Source organism: Lutra lutra, chromosome 15 (genome assembly GCF_902655055.1).
Source record: "Lutra lutra chromosome 15, mLutLut1.2, whole genome shotgun sequence".
Classification (NCBI taxonomy): Eukaryota; Metazoa; Chordata; class Mammalia; order Carnivora; family Mustelidae; genus Lutra; species Lutra lutra.
Genome location: NC_062292.1, coordinates 66,537,500 through 66,563,064, shown reverse-complemented (window position 1 = coordinate 66,563,064; position 25,565 = coordinate 66,537,500). Strand labels below are relative to the sequence as shown.

The 25,565-nt window shown below is 42.7% G+C and overlaps 1 protein-coding gene across 2 annotated transcripts in view; it reads left to right on the top strand.

Annotated features, from left to right (window-relative positions):
- Positions 1 to 24,836, top strand: part of LOC125085497 (T-cell surface glycoprotein CD1c-like) — a 41,854-nt gene extending 17,018 nt beyond the window's left edge. Inside the window, exons 1-6 of one of the 2 annotated variants that reach the window (XM_047703901.1) lie at positions 21,441 to 21,556; positions 21,862 to 22,158; positions 22,738 to 23,016; positions 23,222 to 23,500; positions 23,863 to 23,959; positions 24,077 to 24,836. In XM_047703901.1, the coding sequence (XP_047559857.1) occupies positions 21,496 to 21,556; positions 21,862 to 22,158; positions 22,738 to 23,016; positions 23,222 to 23,500; positions 23,863 to 23,959; positions 24,077 to 24,251 (1,188 nt within the window). In that variant the 5' untranslated portion in view covers positions 21,441 to 21,495 and the 3' untranslated portion in view covers positions 24,252 to 24,836. Of the gene's footprint in view, positions 1 to 21,440; positions 21,557 to 21,861; positions 22,159 to 22,737; positions 23,017 to 23,221; positions 23,501 to 23,862; positions 23,960 to 24,076 lie in introns of those variants that run through there. The other variant, XM_047703902.1, reaches the window with a different exon arrangement.
- The last annotated feature ends 729 nt before the right edge of the window (positions 24,837 to 25,565 follow it).

Sequence of the window (25,565 nt, the reverse complement as noted above, 5' to 3'; positions counted from 1 at the left end):
GTAACACAGCAGGGGGTTAAATACCCCTGTGAAAGACTCAAGAGGGATTTTTAAAAAATATCTGTGCTGTAGCAATTCAGTCATATTTGATTTACATTGATGTTTCATCATTCTTTTGCCTCTTCCATAGTTTTTTAGAAGCCCCATTTAAAAAATTCAAACTCACTTTTATTAAAACAGCAGGAGGAGGAAGGACGGGGAAACTTTGAGTGTATTTTTTATAGAAATTTGGGAAGGGAGGTCAGAATAAGCAGAGACTTTGGGGAAGCCGAAAGTACTGGAAGCAATTTTCCCATTCGAGGAGAATGTGAACTTTAGGATTGGGGAAGGTTAGGAGAAATACGTAGCTTCCTCTCTTCTCCGTTAGCACAGCTGGTCACTCTCAGGACGCATTACACTGCACCTTACCTTAGAGCGAGGCACACTTAGCTACCACCTGGGGCCCTGATGAGTGTGTTTTTTGGAGCGTGATGATGAATTAGCAGCAGGAATAGTACCTATAAGCTTGCTAGCAACAGAAGTCTTCAGGCCTACCCTAGACCTCTTGAATCAGGAAATGCAGGAATAGGAACCAGAAATCTGTATTGTAACAAACATTTCTGCTCGTTCTGATGTACAAATAAGTTTGAGAAATGCTTCTCTAAAGATTTCTCAGCATTGTACTATTGACATTTTGGGCCGGAAACTTCTCTGTTAGGGAGGGTTGTCCTGTGTGCTATAGGATTTTGAGCAGAATCTTGGGCCTCTACCCACTAGATGCCAGTAACACTTCCCCAGTTCTAACAACCAAATGCATCTTCAGACATTGTCAAATGTCTCCTATGGAGCAAAATGGACTCCAGATGAGAATCATGGTCTAAGATAATGAATATAACTTCATCCCCCTGCTTAGTTAGAATAACTGGTTCATAGTGTGTATGTGACCTAATTTGGTCCAATCCAACTAGAGCCTGAGTTTCCATTTGGTGGTTGAGGAAGGAGGGGCTCTCTCTTTGGATGGCATCATATGCCTTCAAAGTTCAAAACTTCGCTATAGAGTTTTGTTCCAAAAGCAAAGCTGACCCAGGAATGGAGTTCACAAATAAAACAGAATGATGGAAGAGAGGGCCAAAGGCCATATCAAGCTATACCTGCAGACTGTCCTCCTCTGAGTATCTTAGTTATTGGGATCTAACATGTTTCATTTTTCCTTTTGAATCAATTAGGCTGGAACTTTAGTTGCTTAAAAATTTTGATAGTCCTGTGATCTCTGATGTCTTTCAATAGCTCCTTCATTTTCTTCTTATACCTTTTATTTATTCTCCTTGTCGCCTCCCTTCTCCAAATCATCCCTCCAAGGTGGTTTTTTGGGCTTATGATTTTCCTCTGATTGTCCTCCTAGAAAACCTCAATGCACCCATGATTTAATTATGACCTCTGAATGAATGGCCTTCAGAAATAGATCCTCACTCTCAAATACAAGGGCTTTCCAACTCTTTTTGAGGGAGTGTGTATGTGTACATGTCTGTGCAATTTCTGCTAGTATATAAAAATATGTTTAAAATATTTTCTCTTTGCTTCTAGTATTCATGTTAAATTAACTTATTATGTTTAATATTTTATCTGTAGATCCTTTGGATTTTCTATACATAATCTCCTGACATCACTAAATATGAAAATTTCAATTTTTTTCCCAATCCTCCATCTTTTATTGCATTTTCTTGTCCAATTACACTGACTGTGACCTCCAGTACACTGATGAATAGAACTATTGACAGCTGACATTCTCATCTTTTTTTTTTTTTTAAAGATTATTTATTTGAGAGAGAGAGAGTAAGAGCAGTGGGCAGGGAGGCAGAGAGACAGGGGAGCGAGAATCCCAACTCAGCATGGTGTCAGATGCGGGGCTCAATCCCATGACCCTGAGATCATGACCTGAGCTAAAACCAAGAGTCAAATGCTTAACGGAATGCACCACCCAGGTACCCCCCATCTTTTTACTTATATCAGACAAGAATTATTCAGGAGTTAATGTTAGTTATAATAATTGCTGTGTGCTTCATGTTCACTTTTTTAAAAATCAGATTAAGCACTTTTTCAAATTTGATAAAAACTTTTTATATTCCTTACTATTATGGATAGTTGTTGAAATGTATTAGGTGCTTCTTCTGCTTTTCTTGAAATGATAACATGTTTTATATCTTTTTTCTCCTGAATGTTGGGAATCACACTTATTGATTTTCAAATGATAAATTAAAATTATGTTTCGATGAACTATCTTGTCATAATGTATGTATATGGATTCAGTTTGAATATTTTATTCATTTTTTAGAATAATGTCCTTGTCAGGACTTTTTGCTTCATAAAATGATTTGGAAAATCTTTCTTTGTATCTATTCTCAGGGAGATTTTGTAGTTTTTCTTTTTTTTCCCCCCTTAAATATTTGGCAAAATTTATCATTGAAGTCTAATACATTGTTTTTGTTTGTTTGTTTTGGTGTGGGAAGGATTTTAAATTTAACTGCTAATTTTTAAAAATACATATAGGTTTACTCAAATTGTCTATTTCTTTTTGTGTTAGCTTTGGTAAGTAAGATTTATCCAGGTTGTTCCAATGTCCAGTTGCTTATCAGCTTGTTCATGATGTCCTTATTGTCATTACCATCTTTTTACAAGATCCTGGAAATTTGTTCTCTCTTTAGTTTGTTCTTTCTGTTTCTCATTTTTACAGGGGCTCATCAATTTTATAAAGTTTTCAAAAAGTAACTTTTGGCTTTTCTGGTTCTCTCTATGAGCGTATCATTTTATTATTTCCCTCCTTCTACAAACATAACCAGAGATATTGTGGGTTTACTTCCATACTACCACAATGAAGCAAATATAATAAAGTGTGTCAAAGGAATGTTTTCATTTCCGAGTGCATATGGAAGTTACATTTATACTATACTATAGGCTAATAAATACACAGAAGCATTATGTCAAAAAAATGTACTTATCTTTTGTTTTAAAATGTACTTATCTTAGGGGCGCCTGGGTGGCTCAGTGGGTTAAGCCGCTGCCTTCGGCTCAGGTCATGATCTCAGGGTCCTGGGATCGAGTCCCACATCGGGCTTTCTGCTCAGCAGGGAGCCTGCTTCCCTCTCTCTCTCCGCCTGCCTGCCTCTCTGTCTACTTGTGATCTCTCTCTCTGTCAAAATAAATAATAAATAAAATCTTAAAAAAAATGTACTTATCTTAATTGAAAATATTTCATGGTTAAAAAAGCTAATCATCCTCTAAACTTTAAGCAAGTAGTAATCTTTTTGCTGCTAGAGGGTCTGCCTTCATATTGGGGGCTGCTGATTGATCAGGGTGGTGGTTACTGGAGGCGGGAGTGGCTGTGACAATTTCTTAAATTAGACAACAGTGCAGCTTGCTGCACTAGTAACTCTTCCTTTCATGAAGGTTTCTCTGTAGTATGTTATGCTGTTTGGTAGAATTTTACCCACAGTAGCACTTCTTACAAAATTGGAGTGAACCCTCTGAAACCCTGCCACTCTTTTAGAGGACAAGTTTATGAAATATTCTAAATCCGTTGTTGCCGTTTCAAGAATCTTCACACCATCCTTACTAGGAGTGAATCCCAGCTCAAGAAGACATTTTCTGGGACGCCTGGGTGGCTCAGTTGGTTGAGCAGCTGCCTTCGGCTCAGGTCATGATCCCAGCGTCCTGGGGTCGAGTCCCACATCGGGCTCCTTGCTTGGCAGGGAGCCTGCTTCTCCCTCTGCCTCTGCCTGCCACTCTGTCTGCCTGTGCTCACTCTCGCTTCTCTCTCTATGACAAATAAATAAATAAAATCTTTAAAATAAATAAAAAGTTTAAAAAAAAAGAAGACATTTTCTTTGCTCATCCATAAGAAGCAACTCCTCATCCATTTGAATTTTATCATGAGATTGCAACAATTTAAATATAATAATAATGAAAATGTTTGAAATATTGCAAGAATTACCAAACTGTGACACAGACGCCAAATGAGCAAATGCTGTTGGAAAAATGAACTGATGGACTGGCTCAATGCAGGATTCCAAAACCCCTTTGATTTGCAAAATATGCACTATCTGCAAAGCACAATGAAGTGAAGCTCCAGAAAAGGAGGCATTTTCTTTGCATTTAACCTGCTGTAATCAACAAATTCCAGTGTGTGCAAGAGGGGGTTTCCCACACACAAACACCAAGAAAGTTTCTGACACCATTGGGATGTCCTACAACAATTCAATGCAATTGTATCTATCTGGAGGGAGCATCAGATCCCACCCATCAGACTTTCAGCCTTTCTGAGACTGCACATCACACTTGAGACGCCAGTTGCAAGTTTAGGTGGTCACCTGTGTTTCTGACCATCCAGCTATAGATGGGAGGTCCCATGACTTCTTCCTTGGGTTCGATCCATTTGCTGGAGTGGCTCAAAGAACGCAGATAAACATATTATTTTACTAGATCATCAATTTATTGCAAAAGAATATTACTCAGGAATAGCCAGATAGAAGAGATGAACAGGGCAAGGTGTGGGAAAGACCCTGAAGCTTCTTCCATGTCTTCCCGAGTGTACCATTCCCCTGAGTCTGCATGTGTTCCCCAACCTGGAAGCACCCCAAACCAGTCCTTCTGGGTCTTTATAGAGGCTTCATTACATAAACATGGCTGATTGAATCACTGGCCATTGACAATTGATTAAACCTCTAACCTCTCCTCCCTCTCCTAGGATCTGGGGCAGTGGGACTGAAAGTTCCAATCCTCCAATCAGAGGGCTGGCTCCTAACCTAAACATGGCCCCATTCTTAGGTGCAATCTAAAAGTCACTTCATTAGTATAAAAATTACTCTTAACACTTAGGAAGTTCGAGGGTTTTAGGAGCTCCATACCAGAAATGGGGACCAAGTACATATTTTTTATTATAAATCATAATGTTACTTCTAACTTCTTAATGTAGATGCTTAAGCAATTTATATTCAGTCATTATTTTCTTCTATGTCTTTCTAAGTCTAAAAATTCCTCTTAGGGACACCTGGAGGGCTCAGGCAGTTGAGTGTCTGACTCTTGATATCAGCTCAGGTCATGATCTCAAGGTCTTGGATCAAACTCTGCGTGGGGCTCCATGCTGAGCACGGGCCTCCTTAAGATTCTCTCTCTCCCTCTCCCCCCCGTCCTTCCCTCCCTCTCTCTCTCTCTCTCAAAGAAATAAAGACAAAATGATAAAAAATAATAAATAAAAATAAATAAATATTCCCTTTAAGCAGGGATGTTGCTGCATATCAGAAAGTTTGATAAGGGGCATCGAATTTGTCAGTTCAATATATTTTTTCATCAACATTAGTTATCTGGAATTGGTATTTCTGAATTTCTAGACATGGAATAATTTCTGGTTCTACTTTCATCTTTGATTTTTTTTAGTTTAATTCCACATCTCAAAAAACATTTTGTATGGTTTTAAACTTTTGAAATTAACTCACATAATTTCATGAACAAACGTGTTGTCATTTTTTTAACTTCACTGACTTATCTTTTTTTTATATATATATTTTTTTAATTTATTTATTTATTCAGCATAACAGTATTCATTATTTTTGCACCACACCCAGTGCTCCATGCAATCCGTGCCCTCTACAATACCCACCACCTGGTGCCCCCAACCTCCCACCCCCCACCCCTTCAAAATTCTCAGATCGTTTTTCAGAGTCCATAGTCTCTCATGGTTCACCTCCCCTTCCAATTTCCCTCAACTCCCTTCTCCTCTCCATCTCCCCTTGTCCTCCATGCTATTTGTTATGCTCCACAGATAAGTGAAACCATATGATAATTGACTCTCTCTGCTTGCCTTATTTCACTCAGCATAATCTCTTCCAGTCCCGACCATGTTGCTACAAAACTTGGGTATTCATCCTTTCTTTTTTCCTTTTTTTTTTTACAGCTTTATAGACATATATTTTTATCCCCAGGGGTACAGGTCTGCGAATCGCCAGGTTTACACACTTCACAACACTCACCATAGCACATACCCTCCCCAATATCCATAACCCCACCCCCTCTCCGAACCCCCTCCCCCCATCAACCCTCAGTTTGTTTTGTGAGATTAAGAGTCACTTATGGTTTGTCTCCCTCCCAATCCCATCTTGTTTCATTTACTCTTCTCCTACCCCCTCAACCCCCCATGTTGCATCTCCTCTCCCTCATATCAGGGAGATCATATGATAGTTGTCTTTCTCCGATTGACTTATTTCGCTAAGCATGATACCCTCTAGTTCCATCCACGTCGTCGCAAATGGCAAGATTTCATTTCTTTTGATGGCTGCATAGTATTCCATTGTGTATATATACCACATCTTCTTTATCCATTCGTCTGTTGATGGACATCTAGGTTCTTTCCATAGTTTGGCTATTGTAGACATTGCTGCTATAAACATTCGGGTGCACGTGCCCCTTTGGATCACTACGTTTGTATCTTTAGGGTAAATACCCAGCAGTGCAATTGCAGGGTCATAGGGTAGTTCTATTTTCAACCTTTTGAGGAACCTCCATGCTGTTTTCCAGAGTGGTTGCACCAGCTTGCATTCCCACCCACAGTGTAGGAGGGGTCCCCTTTCTCGGCATCATCGCCAGCATCTGTCATTTCCTGACTTGTTAATTGTAGCCATTCTGACTGGTGTGAGGTGATATCTCATGGTGGTTTTGATTTGTATTTCCCTGATGCCGAGTGATATGGAGCACTTTTTCATGTGTCTGTTGGCCATCTGGATGTCTTCTTTGCAGAAATGTCTGTTCATGTCCTCTGCCCATTTCTTGATTGGATTCTTTGTTCTTTGCGTGTTGAGTTTGCTAAGTTCTTTATAGATTTTGGACACTAGCCCTTTATCTGATATGTCATTTGCAAATATCTTCTCCCATTCTGTCAGTTGTCTTTTGGTTTTGTTCACTGTTTCCTTTGCTGTGCAAAAGCATTTGATCTTGATAAAATCCCAAAAGTTCATTTTTGCCCTTGCTTCCCTTGCCTTTGGTGATGTTCCTAGGAAGATGTTGCTGCGGCTGAGGTCGAAGAGGTTGCTGCCTGTGTTCTCCTCGAGGATTTTGATGGATTCCTTTCTCACATTGAGATCCTTCATCCATTTTGAGTCTATTTTCGTGTGTGGTGTAAGGAAATGATCCAATTTCATTTTTCTGCATGTGGCTGTCCAATTTTCCCAACACCATTTATTGAAGAGGCTGTCTTTGTTCCATTGGACATTCTTTCCTGCTTTGTCGAAGATGAGTTGACCATAGAGTTGAGGGTCCATTTCTGGGCTCTCTATTCTGTTCCATTGATCTATGTGTCTGTTTTTGTGCCAGTACCATGCTGTCTTGATGATGACAGCTTTGTAATAGAGCTTGAAGTCCGGAATTGTGATGCCACCAACTTTGGCTTTCTTTTTCAATATTCCTTTGGCTATTCGAGGTCTTTTCTGGTTCCATATAAATTTTAGGATTATTTGTTCCATTTCTTTGAAAAAAATGGATGGTACTTTGATAGGAATTGCATTAAATGTGTAGATTGCTTTAGGTAGCATAGACATTTTCACAATATTTATTCTTCCAATCCAGGAGCATGGAACATTTTTCCATTTCTTTGTGTCTTCTTCAATTTCTTTCATGAGTACTTTATAGTTTTCTGTGTATAGATTCTTAGTCTCTTTGGTTAGGTTTATTCCTAGGTATCTTATAGTTTTGGGTGCAATTGTAAATGGGATGGACTCCTTAATTTCTCTTTCTTCTGTCTTGTTGTTGGTGTAGAGAAATGCAACTGATTTCTGTGCATTGATTTTATATCCTGACACTTTACTGAATTCCTGTACAAGTTCTAGCAGTTTTGGAGTGGAGTCTTTTGGGTTTTCCACATAGAGTATCATATCATCTGCGAAGAGTGATAGTTTGACTTCTTCTTTGCCGATTTGGTGCCTTTCATTTCCTTTTGTTGTCTGATTGCTGAGGCTAGGACTTCTAGTACTATGTTGAATAGCAGTGGTGATAACGGACATCCCTGCCGTGTTCCTGACCTTAGCGGAAAAGCTTTCAGTTTTTCTCCATTGAGAATGATATTTGCGGTGGGTTTATCATAGATGGCTTTGATAATATTGAGGTATGTGCCGTCTATCCCTACACTTTGAAGAGTTTTGATCAGGAATGGATGCTGTACTTTGTCAAATGCTTTTTCAGCATCTATGGAGAGTATCATATGATTCTTGTTCTTTCTTTTATTAATGTGTTGTATCACATTGATTGATTTGCGGATGTTGAACCAACCTTGCAGCCCTGGAATAAATCCCACTTGGTCGTGGTGAATAATCCTTTTAATGTACTGTTGAATCCTATTGGCTAGTATTTGGGTGAGAATTTTTGCATCTGTGTTCATCAAGGATATTGGTCTGTAGTTCTCTTTTTTGATGGGATCCTTGTCTGGTTTTGGGATCAAGGTGATGCTGGCCTCATAAAATGAGTTTGGAAGTTTTCCTTCTATTTCTATTTTTTGGAACAGTTTCAGGAGAATAGGAATTAGTTCTTCTTTAAATGTTTGGTAGAATTCCCCCGGGAAGCCGTCTGGCCCTGGGCTTTTGTTTGTTTGGAGATTTTTGATGACTGTTTCAATCTCCTTACTGGTTATGGGTCTGTTGAGGCTTTCCATTTCTTCCTGGTTCAGTTGTGGTAGTTTATATGTCTCTAGGAATGCATCCATTTCTTCCAGATTGTCAAATTTGTTGGCGTAGAGTTGCTCATAGTATGTTCTTATAATTGTCTGTATTTCTTTGGTGTTCTTTGTGATCTCTCCTCTTTCATTCATGATTTTATTTATTTGGGTCTTTTCTCTTTTCTTTTTGATAAGTCTGGCCAGGGGTTTATCAATCTTATTAATTCTTTCAAAGAACCAGCTCCTAGTTTCGTTGATCTTTTCTAATCTTTTTTTGGTTTCTATTTCATTGATTTCTGCTCTAATCTTTATGATTTCTCTTCTCCTGCTGGGTTTAGGGTTTCTTTCTTGTTCTTTCTCCAGCTCCTTTAGGTGTAGGGTTAGGTTGTGTACCTGAGACCTTTCTTGTTTCTTGAGAAAGGCTTGTACCGCTATATATTTTCCTCTCAGGACTGCCTTTGTTGTGTCCCACAGATTCTGAACCGTTGTGTTTTCATTATCATTTGTTTCCATAAATTTTTTCAATTCTTCTTTAATTTCCTGGTTGACCCATTCATTCTTTAGTAGGATGCTCTTTAATCTCCATGTATTTGGGTTCTTTCCAAATTTCCTCTTGTGATTGAGTTCTAGCTTTAGAGCATTATGGTCTGAAAATATACAGGGAATGATCCCAATCTTTTGATACCGGTTGAGACTTGATTTAGGACCAAGAATGTGATCTATTCTGGAGAATGTTCCATGTGCACTAGAGAAGAATGTGTATTCTGTTGCTTTGGGATGCAATGTACTGAATATATCTGTGATGTCCATCTGGTCCAGTGTGTCATTTAAGGCCTTGATTTCCTTGTTGATCTTTTGCTTGGATGATCTGTCCATTTCAGTGAGGGGAGTGTTAAAATCCCCTACTATTATTGTATTCTTGTCAATGTGTTTCTTTGATTTTGTTATTAATTGGTTTATATAGTTGGCTGCTCCCACGTTAGGGGCATAGATATTTAAAATTGTTAGATCTTCTTGTTGGACAGTTCCTTTGAGTATGATATAGTGTCCTTCCTCATCTCTTATTATAATCTTTGGCTTAAAATCTAATTGATCTGCTATAAGGATTGCCACTCCTGCTTTCTTCTGATGTCCATTAGCATGGTAAATTCTTTTCCACCCCCTCACTTTAAACCTGGAGGTGTCTTCGGGTTTAAGATGAGTTTCTTGTAGGCAACATATAGAAGGTTTTTGTTTTTTTATCCATTCTGATACCCTGTGTCTTTTGATTGGGGCACTTAGCCCATTGACATTCAGGGTAAGTATTGAGAGATATGAATTTAGTGCCATTGTATTGCCTGTAAGGTGACTGTTATTGTATATTGTCTCTGTTTCTTTGTGATCTACTACTTTGAGGGTCTCTCTTTGCTTAGAGGACCCCTTTCAATATTTCCTGTAGAGCTGGTTTGGTATTTGCAAATTCTTTCAGTTTTTGTTTGTCCTGGAAGCTTTTAACCTCTCCGTCTATTTTCAATGATAGCCTAGCTGGATATAGTATTCTTGGCTGCATGTTTTTCTCATTTAGTACTCTGAATATATCATGCCAGCTCTTTCTGGCCTGCCAGGTCTCTGTGGATAAGTCTGCAGCCAATCTAATATTTTTACCATTGTACGTTACAGACTTCTTTTCCTGGGCTGCTTTCAGGATCTTTTCTTTGTCACTAAGACTTGTCAATTTTACTATTAGTTGATTGGGTGTGGACCTATTCTTATTGATCTTGAGGGGGGTTCTCTGAACCTCCTGGATTTTGATGCTTGTTCCCTTTGCCAAATTGGGGAAATTCTCTCCAATAATTCTCTCCAATATACCTTCTGCTCCCCTCTCTGTTTCCTCTTCTTCTGGAATCCCAATTATTCTAATGTTGTTTCGTCTTATGTTGTCACTTATCTCTCGAATTCTCCCTTCGTGGTCCAGTAGCTGTTTGTCCCTCTTTTGCTCAGCTTCTTTATTCTCTGTCATTTCTATATCACTAATTCTTTCTTCTGCCTCATTTATCCTAGCAGTGAGAGCCTCCATTTTTGATTGCACCTCATTAATAGCTTTTTTGATTTCAACTTGGTTAGATTTTAGTTCTTTTATTTCTCCAGAAAGGGCTTTCATATCTCCCGAGAGGGTTGCTCTAATATCTTCCATGCCTTTTTCAAGCCCGGCTAGAACCTTGAGAATCATCATTCTGAACTCTATATCTGACATATTACCAATGTCTGTATTGATTAGGTCCCTAACCTTTGGTACTGCCTCTTGTTCTTTTTTTTGTTGTGAATTTTTCCGCCTTGTCATTTTGTCCAGATAAGAGTTTATGAAGGAGCAATTAAAATACTAAAAGGGTGGCAACAACCCCAGGAAAATATGCTTTAGCCAAATCAGAAGAGATCCCGAATTGTGAGGGGGGGAGAAAGGGGATAAAAAGGGGTTCAGAAAGAAATAAAAAAAAAAAGAAACTATTAAAAAAAAGAAAGCCGATAAAGAAAAAATATAAAAAGAGGAAGAATATATATATATTAGATAAACTATTCAAAAAACGTTAAAGAAAGAAAACGGTAAAAGTTAAAAAAAATTTAGCAGAAGAAGAGAAAAAGAAAAAAAAATTGAAAAAGAAAAAAAATTTAAATTAACTGCAAAGCTAAAATATCATGGGGAGAAAGCCATGATTTCCGTGCTTTGCTTTCTTCTCCTCTGGAATTCCGCCGCTCTCCTTGGTATTGAAACTGCACTCCTTGGTAGGTGAACTTGATCCTGGCTGGGTTTCTCGTTGATCTTCTGGGGGAGGGGCCTGTTGTAGTGATTCTCAAGCGTCTTTGCCCCAGGCAGAAATGCACCGCCCTTACCCGGGGCCGCGCTGAGTAATCCGCTCGGGTTTGCTTTCGGGAGCTTTTGTTCCCTGAACGCTTTCCGTAGAGTCCAGAGGACAGGAATAAAGATGGCGGCCTCCCGGTCTCCAGCCCGGAGGAGCTGAGAGCCCGGGGCCCCACTCCTCAGTGCGCCCTCAGAGCACAGCGCCCAATGACTCCCGTCACCCTGGCTCCAGCCGTGCTCCGAGCTGACCGAGCCTGCGACCGGTTCAAGGCAACCCTGAGCTGAGAGTCACTCTCGGCTCTGTCTCTGTAGCCATCTTCCCCGTTCTAATACCGGTAAGCTCTGCGACACTCAGACACCCCCGATCCTTCTGCGACCCTGTGGGACCTGAGGCCGCGCTTACCCCGCCTGGGCTTCACCCCAGTTAAGCCTCTGGAGTGATGTCCCTCAGCGGAACAGTCTTTTAAAAGTCCTGATTTTGCTCCATTGCTCCGCCGCTCGCCGGGAGCCGGCCCCTCCCCCCGCGGTCTATCTTCCCGTCGCTTTGGATTCACTTCTCCGCCAGTCCTACCTTGCAGAAAGTGGTTGATTTTCTGTTTCTGGAATTGCTGTTCTTCTTCTCTTCAATCTCCCATTGGATTTGTAGGTGTTTGCAATCTTTAGATAAGCTATTTAGCTGATCTCCCGCTACCTGAAGTAGTCTCAGCCTTCTACTTCTCCGCCATCTTGACTCCTCCTCACTGACTTATCTTTGATACATAAAAATCACAGACGTTTAATATCTACATCTTTTTAAGCAAGAAATTGAATATTTATTTTTAATTTATTAAAAATTAATATTATTTAAAAATATATTTAAAAACAAAACAACAACAACACTTAACATGGGATTTATCTTCTCAGTGTATTTTCAAGTGCACAATTCCATATTGTTAACTCTAGGCACTAAATACAACATATCAGGAAGACTTATTCATCCTGCATGACAGAAACTTCATATCCATTAAAAAACAATTCCCAATCTCCCTTCCCCCTCCGCCCCACCATTCTGTTCTCTGCTTCTGTGGGTTTTGATGATTTTAGGTGCTTCATGTATGTGGGGTCTCGCAGTTTTTGTCCTTCTGTAATGAGCTGATTCCATTCTGTATAATGTCTTCTGGGTTCCCAAATGGCAAGATTCTTTCTTTTAAGGTTGAATAATACTCTGTTGTATGTATAAACCACATTTTCTTTATCCGGTCATCTAAATAAATGATACATGTGCACTTGAAAAGAATAGGTATTTTTCTATCGGTAAGTGTTGAGTTCTAAATGTATCAGCCGAGTCTTCTTCATTAAGTGTGTTGTGTGAGTCTTATACATACTTGCTGATTTGCTTTTTCTATCATTCAGACAGGTATACTTCAAAAAATCTCCACCACTATTATACATTTGAAAAATATTTTCTTTTTAAAAATATGTTTTCCTTTTTTTCAGGGTTTGCTTTATAATTTTGAGACTAAAGGCCTAGATGTGTACAAGTTTACAAATGTCCCATCTTCTTTGAAAAGCATTTCTCCCTTTACAGCCTCATGTCCTCACCTGTGTGGTTAGTTTGTTATCCCTTAGTGTTAGCCTTGCACCTGCTTCCTTGTGACTCCTGTTGCCATAGCGTGTCTTTCCCATTGATTGAGTTTTCAAATCTTCTGCTTACTGACATGCATGGTGTTTCTCTTATGAACATGATCTGATATAGTTGTGTTCTGTTCAGCTGGAGAATCCTTATCTTTTAGCTGGTCTACTTATTTCAGGATAACTACTGAAACTTGGGGTTTAAATTTAACACACACCATCTTACTCCCGCCTCCCTCTTTTCCAGTCCCCTTTTTTTTTTAATTTTATTTTTTATAAACATATATTTTTATCCCTAGGGGTACAGGTCTGCGAATTGCCAGGTTTACACACTTCACAGCACTCACCATAGCACATACCCTCCCCAATGTCCATAACACCCCCCTCCCAACCCCCCTCTCCCCATCAACCCTCAGTTTGTTTTGTGAGATTAAGAGTCACTTATGGTTTGTCTCCCTCCCAATCCCATCTTGTTACATTTATTCTTCTCCTACCCCCTTAACCCCCCATGTTGCATCTCCCCTCCCTCATATCAGGGAGATCATATGATAGTTGTCTTTCTCCGATTGACTTATTTCGCTAAGCATGATACCCTCTAGTTCCATCCACGTCGTCGCAAATGGCAAGATTTCATTTCTTTTGATGGCTGCATAGTATTCCATTGTGTATATATACCACATCTTCTTTATCCATTCGTCTGTAGATGGACATCTAGGTTCTTTCCATAGTTTGGCTATTGTAGACATTGCTGCTATAAACATTCGGGTGCACGTGCCCCTTCGGATCACTACGTTTGTATCTTTAGGGTAAATACCCAGCAGTGCAATTTCCAGTCCCTTTTATATTCTTTCCCTCCCTGACTCCCTGCGCACTTTTGGATTAAGTATTTTTTAATTATATCCTCTCCCCATGTAAGCTCATTGGCTTCATGGTCCTTTATAATTCTTTTACTGGTCATTCAAGAAACATTTGCATCCCTCCAAAGCTTATCAAATGTATTACAAGTTAATATTTTATCGCTTTGTGCCAGTGCGATGACCCTAACACATTTTAACTGCATCTATTCTCCTAATTTACATGCTGCAGTTGCCATATATTTTAATTTATTTCACAGAGCAAAGTTAACATTTTAAATCAATTCAGAGTTAAATTTATTTCACACAATAAACATTCATTATTGTTTATTTGCTCTTTGCAGCGCTCACAGTGGCAGTTAGTGCTGGGGCCTAACAGTGTCAGCTGACCCTATTTGAACAAGGAATTGCAATTCTTCAAGTGTGGATTTCAATATCTGTGAAGTCTGTTCTATTTTTTCTATTTCTGACTCATTTGCACTCCTATAGTAGAGGGCTTTAGAATGGAAGCTTTTCAGGTCTCAACCTGGAGCCCATGCTGTTTACCAGGGCTTCTCTTCCAATTAGACCCCAAATTCCAGTGTTTGTCTCCTTTAGCCCCTTGGTTCTGTGGAAGTTTCTGTTCAACTTCTTGGCCTCTTGGGTGCCACTCTTGGGATTAGAAGGGACTTATCAGAGAAAAAAAAAAATGATTCCAAATGCTAGCTTTCAATTCTCAGGACTTCTTTCCTTTCCTGGATCATGGACTTTCCATTTTCTTTCCATTCTCTAATGCTTTAAATAGATGATATTTTTCAAAATCTAGTTTTGCCAGCTGTTCTCAGCAGGATAATTTCCCCTAAACAATGTAACTAATCACTACCAGTGTTATTTTAGAAGTCAATAAAATTGGTTAGGACCATGACCTTGAAAGTATAAAGATTTAGCAATCAGGGAGGCAGATAGAAATGGATTGACCCATGACATTAGCACATTCAAGGAAGACATTGTTGTTTTCTCAAGCTGCAGAGATCATCAATGATGATGTTGGTGGTGATGGTGGTGTTGATGGTGGTGTTGATGGTGATAATGATGGTGATGATGATGGTGGTAGTGGTGGTGATGGTGATGATGATGATGGTGATGGTGGTGGTGGTGGTGGTGTTGATGGTGATGATGATGATGGTCTTAATAAATTTTTTAAGATATTTTACGTATTTATTTTTTTAGGGGGGGAGGAACAGGAGGAGACAGAGAGAGAGAGTCTTTTATTTTATTTTATTTTTTTAAAGATTTTATTTATTTATTTGGCAGACAGAGATCACAAGTAGGCAGAGAGGCAGGCAGAGAGAGAGATGGGGAAGCAGGCTCCCTGCTGAGCAGAGAGCCCGATGTGGGGCTCGATCCCAGGACCCTGGGATCATGACCTGAGCCGAAAGCAGAGGCTTTAACCCACTGAGCCACCCAGGCACCCCCAGAGAGAGAGTCTTAAGCAGACTCCTCACTGAGCAGGAAGCCTGATGTGGAGCTCCATCTCATAACCCTGAAGATCATGACCTGAGCCAAAACCAAAAGTCAGGGGCTTAACCAACAGAGTCATACAGGCATCCCAGTCCTAAAAACAATGAATACTGTTATGCTGAAAATAAATTAAAAATGATTTAAAAAACCCCAACGTATAAAATAAATATGCACAAACCCCACAAATATAATAAATGATGAATAGTATCTTAAATGGGAGAAGAGGCATTCATCTTCCTTCCAGAAGAATTCCAAATTATCTATGTAAATATTTCCTTTCCAGGAGATAGGGCTTGATTACCTACCCTTGAGTGGGCTGGGCTCACTTCCAATGGACAGAGTGTGGACAGTAAAAGAATAACTTTACAGTGTAAAAACCTGGCAGATGACCTTAGCCAAATGATCAAGGTGAATATCACCAGTCACAAGTCATGTTGATAACACAGGTGCCTCAGATGGTCTGAAGAGAAGGGCATGCCGCCTCCATGGTATTCTTCCTTCAAACCCACAACCCAAAACTGGTCATGAGAAAAACATCAGACATCCCCAAAGTGAGGGAAATTCTACAAATCTGACCAGTACACTTCCAAATCAAGGTCATGGAAACAAGGCAAGACTGAAAAAACTGAAATGTGTCACTGAATACAGCCTAGTTCCCTGGATTGAAACTTGGAACAGAAAATAGAAAATAGAAATTAGTGGAAAACCTGGTGAAATCCAAGTAAATCTGCCCTTTAGTTCATGATAATTATATTAAGGTTCGTTTCTTAGTTTCAATAAATTTGCCACAGTTATGTAAGATGTTAATTTCAGGGAAAACCAGGTCAAAGATATCTCCATACCATCTTTGCACCTTTTCATTAAATCTGAAATTATTCTGAAATAAAACATTTCTTTAAAAGTCCTAGTAAAGTCCTAAGAAAAACCTAAGAAGGGCAGAGTTCAGAGTTCTTCAGGTCTGTTTCTTTTTTTATTTTCAGCATAACAGTATTCATTGTTTTTGCACCACACCCAGTGCTCCACGCAATCCGTGCCCTAATACCCACCACCTGGTTCCCCCAACCTCTCACCCCCCGCCCCTTCAAAACCCCTCAGATTGTTTTTCAGAGTCCATTGTCTCTCATGGTTCACCTCCCCTTCCAATTCTGTTAACTGATAAGATGACCTACACAAGTGTGTGCCTCATGAGACAGCACTTGCTCTGAGAACATACACTCTCTAGGACAGAAACTAAGAACAGCTGAGAAAAAGTTCCTGGAGTATGAGCAGTAGAAAGAAAAATTTAAATTAGAAATAGATGGACAACATGTTGAATCAATTGGAATAAAAATACACAGGCTGAAATTCAGCATCAAACCTGTTATTCAAATATTTTGTCTTTGGATGTGTTCATGAACCTACTGAAAAGGGTCAAGTCTCCCAGCTGGAGAGAACCAGCATGTGAGTCATGAGAGACCAACCTTCCCCAATGGCTGCTCCATCTTCACACTGCTTGACTAGTAGTGCAGGGGATGAAGGGCTAGTCATCGTTAGCCATAGAATATAAGATATCATGAAGTTGGTAGCGTGGATGGAGAAGCGTAGGATGTGGTGGTGAATCCTCCAGACTCCCTAAAGGAAGCACGACCATGCCCAGCTGTCAGGGGCTCCAGTCTGGGCTGAACAGCGTCAGTCTTTGGGACTCCAGATGTGAGGGGAAGGTCTGGTTCATCTGTGGGTGGACACATTTGAATTATAGAAAGCCATAGAGATGAAGATAAAAACTGCAAATTATTACTTGTACTTTAGACACTAAAACTGCACTTTCTAAAACTAAATTAAATTAAGTTAAAAATTAAATTAAATTAAATGGCATACTAGGCAGTACAGAATAGACCATTTCCATCATGCAGATAGTTCTATTACAGGGCACCGCTGTAAGACGTGGTGAGCATAACCAAAAACGTCTTAAGCCACATCAATAAAACGCAACTGGAAGTGCAGAGAAAGACAGGGATTTTCATTGAATTAGGCACTGTGAGGACCTCAGAGTGTACTGTTCTCCAGGACACGTGGGTCCAGTTCATGTCAATGGCCACCACTGCTCTCAGACATGACAGGTGGTGACTGTGAGTGACGGGGCCGAGGATGTCGCACACAGGTTTTCCAAAAGTGGGAGGTACACGGACACCTTGGTGAGTTTATGGCAGTATCACCTCTTGTGGGACCTGAAGGAAAGGCATGGCAAGGGCCATGATCTGAGCCAGAACCCTCTTCATGTCCTTTTACTGCAGTTATCCATGACAAAGTTGGCTTCCTTTCTTCGCATGAATGAAATTGTTATCTAGGGAAATCTCTTTGAGAAAGAATGAGGCTCAGGTAGAAAATGTCACTGGGCTTTAGAATTAGATGAGGAAGGAACGGAATTCTAAACCTCCTGGAAATTAGCCACAGGAAGGAGCTGACTGTGTGTGCAGTTGGAAGATTAAGCATTTGCCGATATCTTGTAGAGGAAGAAGGCTCAGGAAAGGCTTGGTTAAGTGACGGTCTAGGGCAGTCTGCACTCCTGTCCACATTCCTCCTGAGGCTGGGCCGGAAGGGCAAAACCTTCAGCGGCAAAGATGAGATTTTGTTACACAAAACTGTGGTCGGCTTCGGACTGTAGATGTACTAAGAATTGAGGCATAGTTTTCTGTTAACAGTTTGCTAAGTTCACATTGTTTATTCCAAAATCATTAAAGTCGTAAATCAGACATCTTTGTCGGAAAAACAGGAAGGTCCTCATAGGATTACAGAGTTTCCAGGAGTAGCAGATGGAACATCTCCTTACATTTACACAAACTTGTTCCAAAACGTATTTGCTGTGTTAAATCGATTCTAGGTGATGCCCACCCTCACCCCCCAACCCTTTCTTTCTTAGGAATTTGTCTAGAACCACAACTCGTGATGGGTTTCCAGGGAACCTTTCAGTTTGGGCAAGAAGTTTTACAAAAGGGATCTGGGAGCTTGAGGGACAGACACAAGTGTAGGAGGGGAAATTTCCTCTTAAAAGAGACCGGACCACAAATGGTAAGTTTTTTTGTTTTGTTTTGTTTTGTTTTGTTTTTAGTAAAAATCTGTGGTTATGCACTAAGGAAATTTTGTCAACCAAGGAGGAAATAATTATGCCATTTTAGGTAGCAAGAAATTAAAATTAAAGTTATGTATTTTTCCTGCAAAATTTGTCTTCTGCATGTCTTCAGTTTAGAAGGAATCCCCTTACTGGTTTCGTTCACCGTTGTTGGGTTGCTATCAGGAAACGATTTGTTTTGCTCAGCTCATTACAGTGACCTGCAGATTCAGTAACCTCCAAATAGAAAACTGTTGTGTGGTTTTACCCACGTAACCGTGGTTTCTCGTGGAATAAGGCAACCGTTTTATCCCCAACTTACTTTTGCTTTATTTTATTTTGTACATGATCCTAAAATTCCTCAAATCAGTACAGTTACTTGTGACATGGATGTTTGGTGTAGGTCATTCCCAACGGTTGGATGTAGAATTTGTATATATGTTGATGTGTGTGAGTCCTTTTATTCACACTGAACTCTACCAGGACAAGGGGTTTATAGCCTCCCTCCCTACTCTTAATTTGCTCTTAATTTAATATTCTCAGTACCTGGAAAAAAAGCCTGGCACATAGTTAAGTGTTAATCAATGTTTATTTAATGAATGAAAGAAAGAACAAATAAATGACCAAACTTCAAGAGACTTGTAGATTTTCTAAGATACAGATGTAATACTTATTAAATTTAACTTACAAATGTAATTTGAAAGAGGGACAGATTTGTAGACACCTACACTTCTGGCTGTGGCACCATGTGTGTGGCAGGTTCGTAACGCCCCCATGCCACAACCCTCATGCTGCGAACCACCTGATACCTCCACCTGGAGCCTCAGTCTCAACGCGACCCAGACAGATCTGTGCACCTCAATACCGTCCCTGCAAACTTGCGTCATCGGCCTCTGTGAATGGCACCACGCTATCTCTGTAATTCCACTCCTCTCCATCACTAACACCGTCTAGTTTTCTACAAACACCATGATTTATCCCATTTTCCTGACTCCATTTTGCACTGTGTTCTTGGTCAATAAGAGATGTTTGAAATAATCCTATTTCTCTCTTTCTTTTCATCCCTCACCCAAGCTTTGTTGAGGTTATAAGGAAAGTGATTCTTCAATTATTACTAACTTTTTTTCTGAAATATCAAACAAATCTTGGAACACTGAAAAGCTTTACAAATACATTTTAAATAATTATTTAAAATTAACTCTATCTTTTTAACATACTTGGGTATGGGGATTTCTCACAAAAATCATTTCTTGGGTCCTTCCTTCAGGTCGATTTTGGTTTTACTCAGACAACTGCTTTCGGTGGAAAGAGTGTGTGACATATTCTTTGGGGTTTTGAGTCTTCAAATATGGATTAATTTTGGTCTCATCAGAGAATGAAAACTTGCTTGAATAAAAACTTTGGGATGATCTTGTAATAAGATCAGGATTTTGAAATGCTTCCCCATAGCGTTGAGTGGGAGGTATCCGAAGCCAGTGCCATTTTTCTTTGAAACTAATCAGCATTTTGTCTGAAACTTTGTAGGGCTTTTCTTTACCCCTAGAATTCAGAAATAATACCAGGATGAGAGGGGATGTGGGCTTTTTCTAATTTTTGGTCACGATTCTGTGAGTCCTCTCTACAGGAGAAGTCGAGATTTTAGGTTCGTTTTGTTTTGTTTTCTCTAAGGGACTTCCGTCTCTGACATCTTTGTCCCTGGCAAATATTTTGTTTTGTTTTGTTTTGTTGTTTGTTTGTTTGAGGTTTCTCCAAAGTTAATGTTTGAGACTTTATGTTTTTTTATTTTATTTTTTTAATTAATTTTGTTTTTTCAGTGTTCCAAGATTCATTGTTTATGAATATTTTGACAACAGGTAGGTTCTGACTTCACATCAGCTTGATGAATCCAGGAAAACCAAACAGAACAGCAGTATTCCTACTGGTTTCAGGCTACCCTGGCCAGCATCCTGAGGGGAACAAAAATAAGGACTCCACATGGTAATTAATTCTCCCAGCAACACAACAGGCCGCCAGCATGCCTTCCTTGCTCCAGTGGAACTCTTTCCGGCCAGACAGCCCCAGGAGACACCAGTGCTCCCAGGCGATGAGCTGAGCACCCTTCACACCCAGAGTGAGGCTTGCCCATGGACTTCTAGACTAATTGGGGTGGGGGACCCAAGGCCCCTGTGTGTTCCCTCCAGACCCACTCATACCACTCAAGCGAGAATTACCTGTCTTCCCACTGTCAGGGCAAGCCTACCCTAGGACCCTTTCAACAGTGGTAGCTGGTCTGATGGCGGAAGCTGGGCATAAGGGCCTTTTCTTATTAACAGGCTGCCTGCATGGCCACGACTGCTCCCTGTCGTGGTGGTGGTACAGCAGCTCTCCAGATGTCCTGTGTCTTCTGAAGCTGGTTTGAGAAGAACAGAAGGAAGAGACAGAGGGGGTGAGGGAAGGGAGGGAAGGAGGGGAGTGGTGGGGGGAGCAGTCTCAAGAGGGAAAAACAGGGGCAAGTAGAGGATGAGGGTTGGGGAGGACCACTGAGAGGGAGAAGGGGTTGCAGCAGCTGGACGAGGGGCTGCTGGAAAGGCCATGAGCACTGTGGGCCACTTCCACCCCCTCAGGACACCAAGAACCCACGTGTGGACCTGATTCCTCCGAGGCCAGAAGAACCGATGTTTTCCAGCCGGCCCAGGACCCCTCTGACAGTGCATGTGCACAGGGACAGTCAGGGGAAGCAGGGAGAAAACCTGGAAGCCAGAGAGGGGCAGAGAGGGAAGGGAAATGAGAGCCACGTGAGGCTGTGCTGAGGAGGCAGGAGGGTTTCCCTGACAGGGAAGTGGGCAGAGGGGGAGGTGTGCCTCTCTGTGGCAGGGGAAGTCAGACAGAGCAGTAGGGTTCGGAGGGCAGTGGTATTTGAGGCCTGTAGAGGCATCCTTCACCTGACCGAGCCGCAATGCTGCTCCTGCTGCTCCTGTTCTCCGAGGGACTGCTCCAGCTCGGGGCGAGTGCAGAGGGTAGGAAGGGCCCTGGAAAGGCTCCTGAGGCTGGGCGCGCAGGGGGGCGTCTGGGAGGACCTGCGGGAGGGAGGATGGCTCCCACTGGATGCCCTCCGAGTCTGCATGCCAGACTGCCTCCAGGCAAAGCATCCTGCGCCAGCTCACTTTCTGTTCCTGGTTTTGGGGAGAGGGAGCAGACCCGGGGAGCAGGGTGGGCTACGGGAATGTGTGCAGTCTGTGTAACTGTCTACATCGTTTCACTCCCATGTGGACTCTCCCTCACCCATCCTCGCATACTCTGTCTGCATGGCCTGGCTTCTCAGCATCCCAGGTCCCAGGACCCCCTCACCCAGCCACAGAAGAGCCCCTCTCCTTCCGCGTGCTCCAGTCCTCCTCCTTTGCCAACAGCAGCTGGGCGTCCTCGCACGGCTCAGGCTGGCTGGGCGAGCTGCAGACACATGGCTGGGACAGTGTCCTGGGCACCATCGTCTTCCTGTGGCCCTGGTCCCGGGGAAACTTCAGCACCCAGGAGCTGAAGAACCTGCAAAACCTCTTCATGCTCTACTTCCACGGCTTCACCATAGAGGTGCAGGCTTTTGCCCACGAGTTTCAGTTCGAATGTGAGTTCCTTTTCCCAAGCCCATACCTGCCTGAAGGCTCCAGCCCGCTTCCAAAGGGGCTCTGACCTCACCCAGTCTTGCCGACCTGTTCCCTGTCCCTGCTGGGCTCTTGCTCTCTCTTCTGCCTCACCAGTCACCACCCTCCCCAGTCCACCCGCCCACCCGCCAGAGACGGGCTTGCAAGGACACAGCCCTTCACACCGTATACCCCTCCGTGTTCTGGCTCCTTGCAATCGTGTCTCCCTGTGATCTTCCGCCCACCACCCCTGACCCTAGACATGGCCTTTCCAGCCAGTTCTGCCCTCCCTTGTCCCTGGCCTGAGAGTCAATCAGGCCCAGCCTGTACCTAACCATTGCCAAGGGAGCCCTTCCAGTCAGGCCCTCAACGCCCCAACGCTTCCCATCTAGCCCGTCTGCATCAATTATTCCTAAATACCTTCATATCTTCACATTTTCTTCCCACAAATTCCCTCCCCTCCTGCACCCGACTCCACCTGCTGTGTGATTGCAGAGAAAAGTTCCTAGACGGCTTACTTCCCTTCCCTGTAATTGTTTCCACATGGCTCTGTCCACCCCCAGACCCCTTTGAGCTCCAGGTGTCAGCTGGCTGTATGGAACATGCCGGCAAGGCCTCTGGAAGCTTCTTGAATGCGGCGTATCAAGGCTCCGATTTCCTGAGTTTCCAAGGAAACTCCTGGAAGCCGTCTCCAGGAGCCGGGAGTCCGGCTCAGAAGGCCTGCGAGGTGCTCAACAGCTACTTAGACATTAAGGAAATTGTGCAGAGCCTTCTGAGCAACACCTGCCCTCGGTTCCTGGCAGGAATCCTTAAAGCCGGGAAGTCAGAACTGGAACGACAAGGTGAGTTTCCCGACACTTTGAGCTTCATATTCTGCCCTTTACCATCCCTCTGTAACATATACTGAGAGGCTCGAGGGTGGGGTTTGAGTTTGGGATTGTTCCTTAAATGAGGGAAGGAAGTGATTACTCCAGCTGCTAAGACCACCGAGTCACTGAGCTCGGCCCAGGTGCCCCTAAGTGCCTCGTCTCCTCGTCTTCTCTCCAGTGAAGCCCGAGGCCTGGCTGTCCGCTGGCCCCCCTCCCGGTCCCGGCCGTCTGCTGCTGGTGTGCCATGTCTCCGGCTTCCACCCGAAGCCTGTGTGGGTGATGTGGATGCGGGGTGAGCAGGAGCAGCAGGGCGCCCAGCGAGGTGACGTCCTGCCCCATGCTGATGGGACGTGGTATCTCCGAGTGACTCTGGATGTGGCGGCCCGGGAGGCGGCCGGTCTGTCCTGCCGAGTGAGACACAGCAGTCTGGGAGGCCAGGACATCGTCCTTCACTGGGGTGAGAAAGAGCTGGGGCCTGGCTGGGAAGCAACAGTCCTGGGCTGCTGAGGGAGGTGTTTGGAGGTAGATGGGAACACACTGCACAAGAGGACAGAGGTGGGACCACCTGAAGAAAGAAGGGCAGAGAGTGAGCGCCATCAGATTTCAAGAAATGGAGGAAGGAGATTGGAGTACTGAAGAGAAAAGGAAGAAAGACCTGGTTACTTGGGAAATAGATGGGGTGTGGATTGGGGACACCGACTCAGGAGGAATTGAGATGAAGTCTTCAGATGCAGAAGAAAATTCTAGGAAGGAGGGAAGCATTGATGGTGGCGGCCCACGGAGAGCCGCGTAGATTGATATCCTTGCTTCACGCCCCAGGCGGTGGGAACTCAGCCCTGCTGACCCTGCTCTGGTTCGTGGCCACAGGCAGCCTGCTGGTGCTGCTTGTAGGGCACTTCTGCTTGAGAAGGCACAGGTGAGCCTCCTCTACGTCTGTTTCTTCAACTTACCAGCTCATTCTTCTTTCTTCCACTCTCCCCACTCTCTCTCCGATTTCCTTCCCTGGGATGAAAATCCTCTTCTTCTCCCACAGCTCCAACTGGAAGGCCCTGGCGCCCGCTGTCCCCAGTCCTGAGTCGCCCACCAGGGCCGATGGCCAGGGACCCAGGACTCTCAGACACCAGGTCTACACGCCACAGGAGTCGTGGATCAAAAATAGATTTTTAAAGAAATGGAAAACAAGCCTAAACCAACTCTGGGGACGTTAGTTTTACCCAGCGCATGATGTCCTTTTCTGCTTCTTAAACACGGTTTGCACCTATGAGCAAAGCATAATTTTGATGAAACGGCTTCTTGCCGCAGAAATCTCGACCCCTTGGAAACCTGTCTTACCACTTCCCATTGTCCAGCAGTATTTCTTCTGCGCGGCCGTGCGTCAGTTGCTACTGACTCTTCAGACTCTAACTCAGGTGCTCCTCTCGCACGGAAGCGGCCCTGCCTTGCCCAAATGAGAACACGTCTGCACTTCCGCGACGGGTGGGGTCGTCCTGGACACGCTCATCTCTTCCTACTCGGAACACTGCTTATTTAGATTTCTACTTTTCTGTTTTTTTCCCGAGTTGCTTGAACGCAGGATGTAGGTGTTTGGGATGGCACCTGTGACCCTAACCCTGACCTGGATTTGGGGCCAGATTCTCAGGCATGTCATCTACGCAGGGCTTGCTGTCTTGAAACGTTTCATAACACTTGGAGGTACTGCATTCTCACTCTGGACTCACCCCACAAATTATGTAGCTGGTTCAGAGTAAAACGTTTCTCCATAAATGCTGCCTGAAATAAATTTGTGTCAAATCCAGTGATGTTTTCTCCGTCCACGCCCCTTTGACTTCACGGCACCATCTGGCTGTGTTCTCATTAAAACTCTTTCTGGGGGTGCCTGGGTGGCTCCGTGGGTTAAGCCTCTGCCTTTGACTCAGGTCATGATCCCAGGGTCCTGAGATCGAGCCCCGCATCAGGCTCTCTGCTCAGCGGGGAGCCTGCTTTCTCCTCTCTCTCTCTGCCTGCCTCTCTGCCTACTTGTGATCTGTCTGTCAAATAAATAAACAAAATCTAAAAAACAAAAAACAAAAACAAACAAACAAACAAAAACCTCTTTGTGCCTCCCTGAGTCTCTCACCAGAGGTGAGGAGGGCAGGTGTGTGTGTGCTCCAGATGGCTCTGTGATTGGCGCGTCCGTGCATCTTCTGAGACATCTCAAGGAAATAATAATACAGCAGGTATCTCCCGTCAGAGCAGGACGGAGCATTCCCACTTCTCTGAGACTGTGTGTGACCACGTTTGCCTTCACGTGGCAGATACTCAGGGAAGAAATTCCTCCTTGGAGTGGTCGGGAAGAGGACGAGGAGATGGGGGATGGGCAGAGTGAACGGCAGCGAAGGAAAAGAACGATCAGTCGCTGTGTTTACGTCTCTTTATTGGTTCAGGTTATTATTATAATTATTAACATTATTATTTAGTTTTCCCCTAACTTTTAAAAATACAGATTTAAAAATTATCTACTTAACTTTGAGACCCATTGTCTG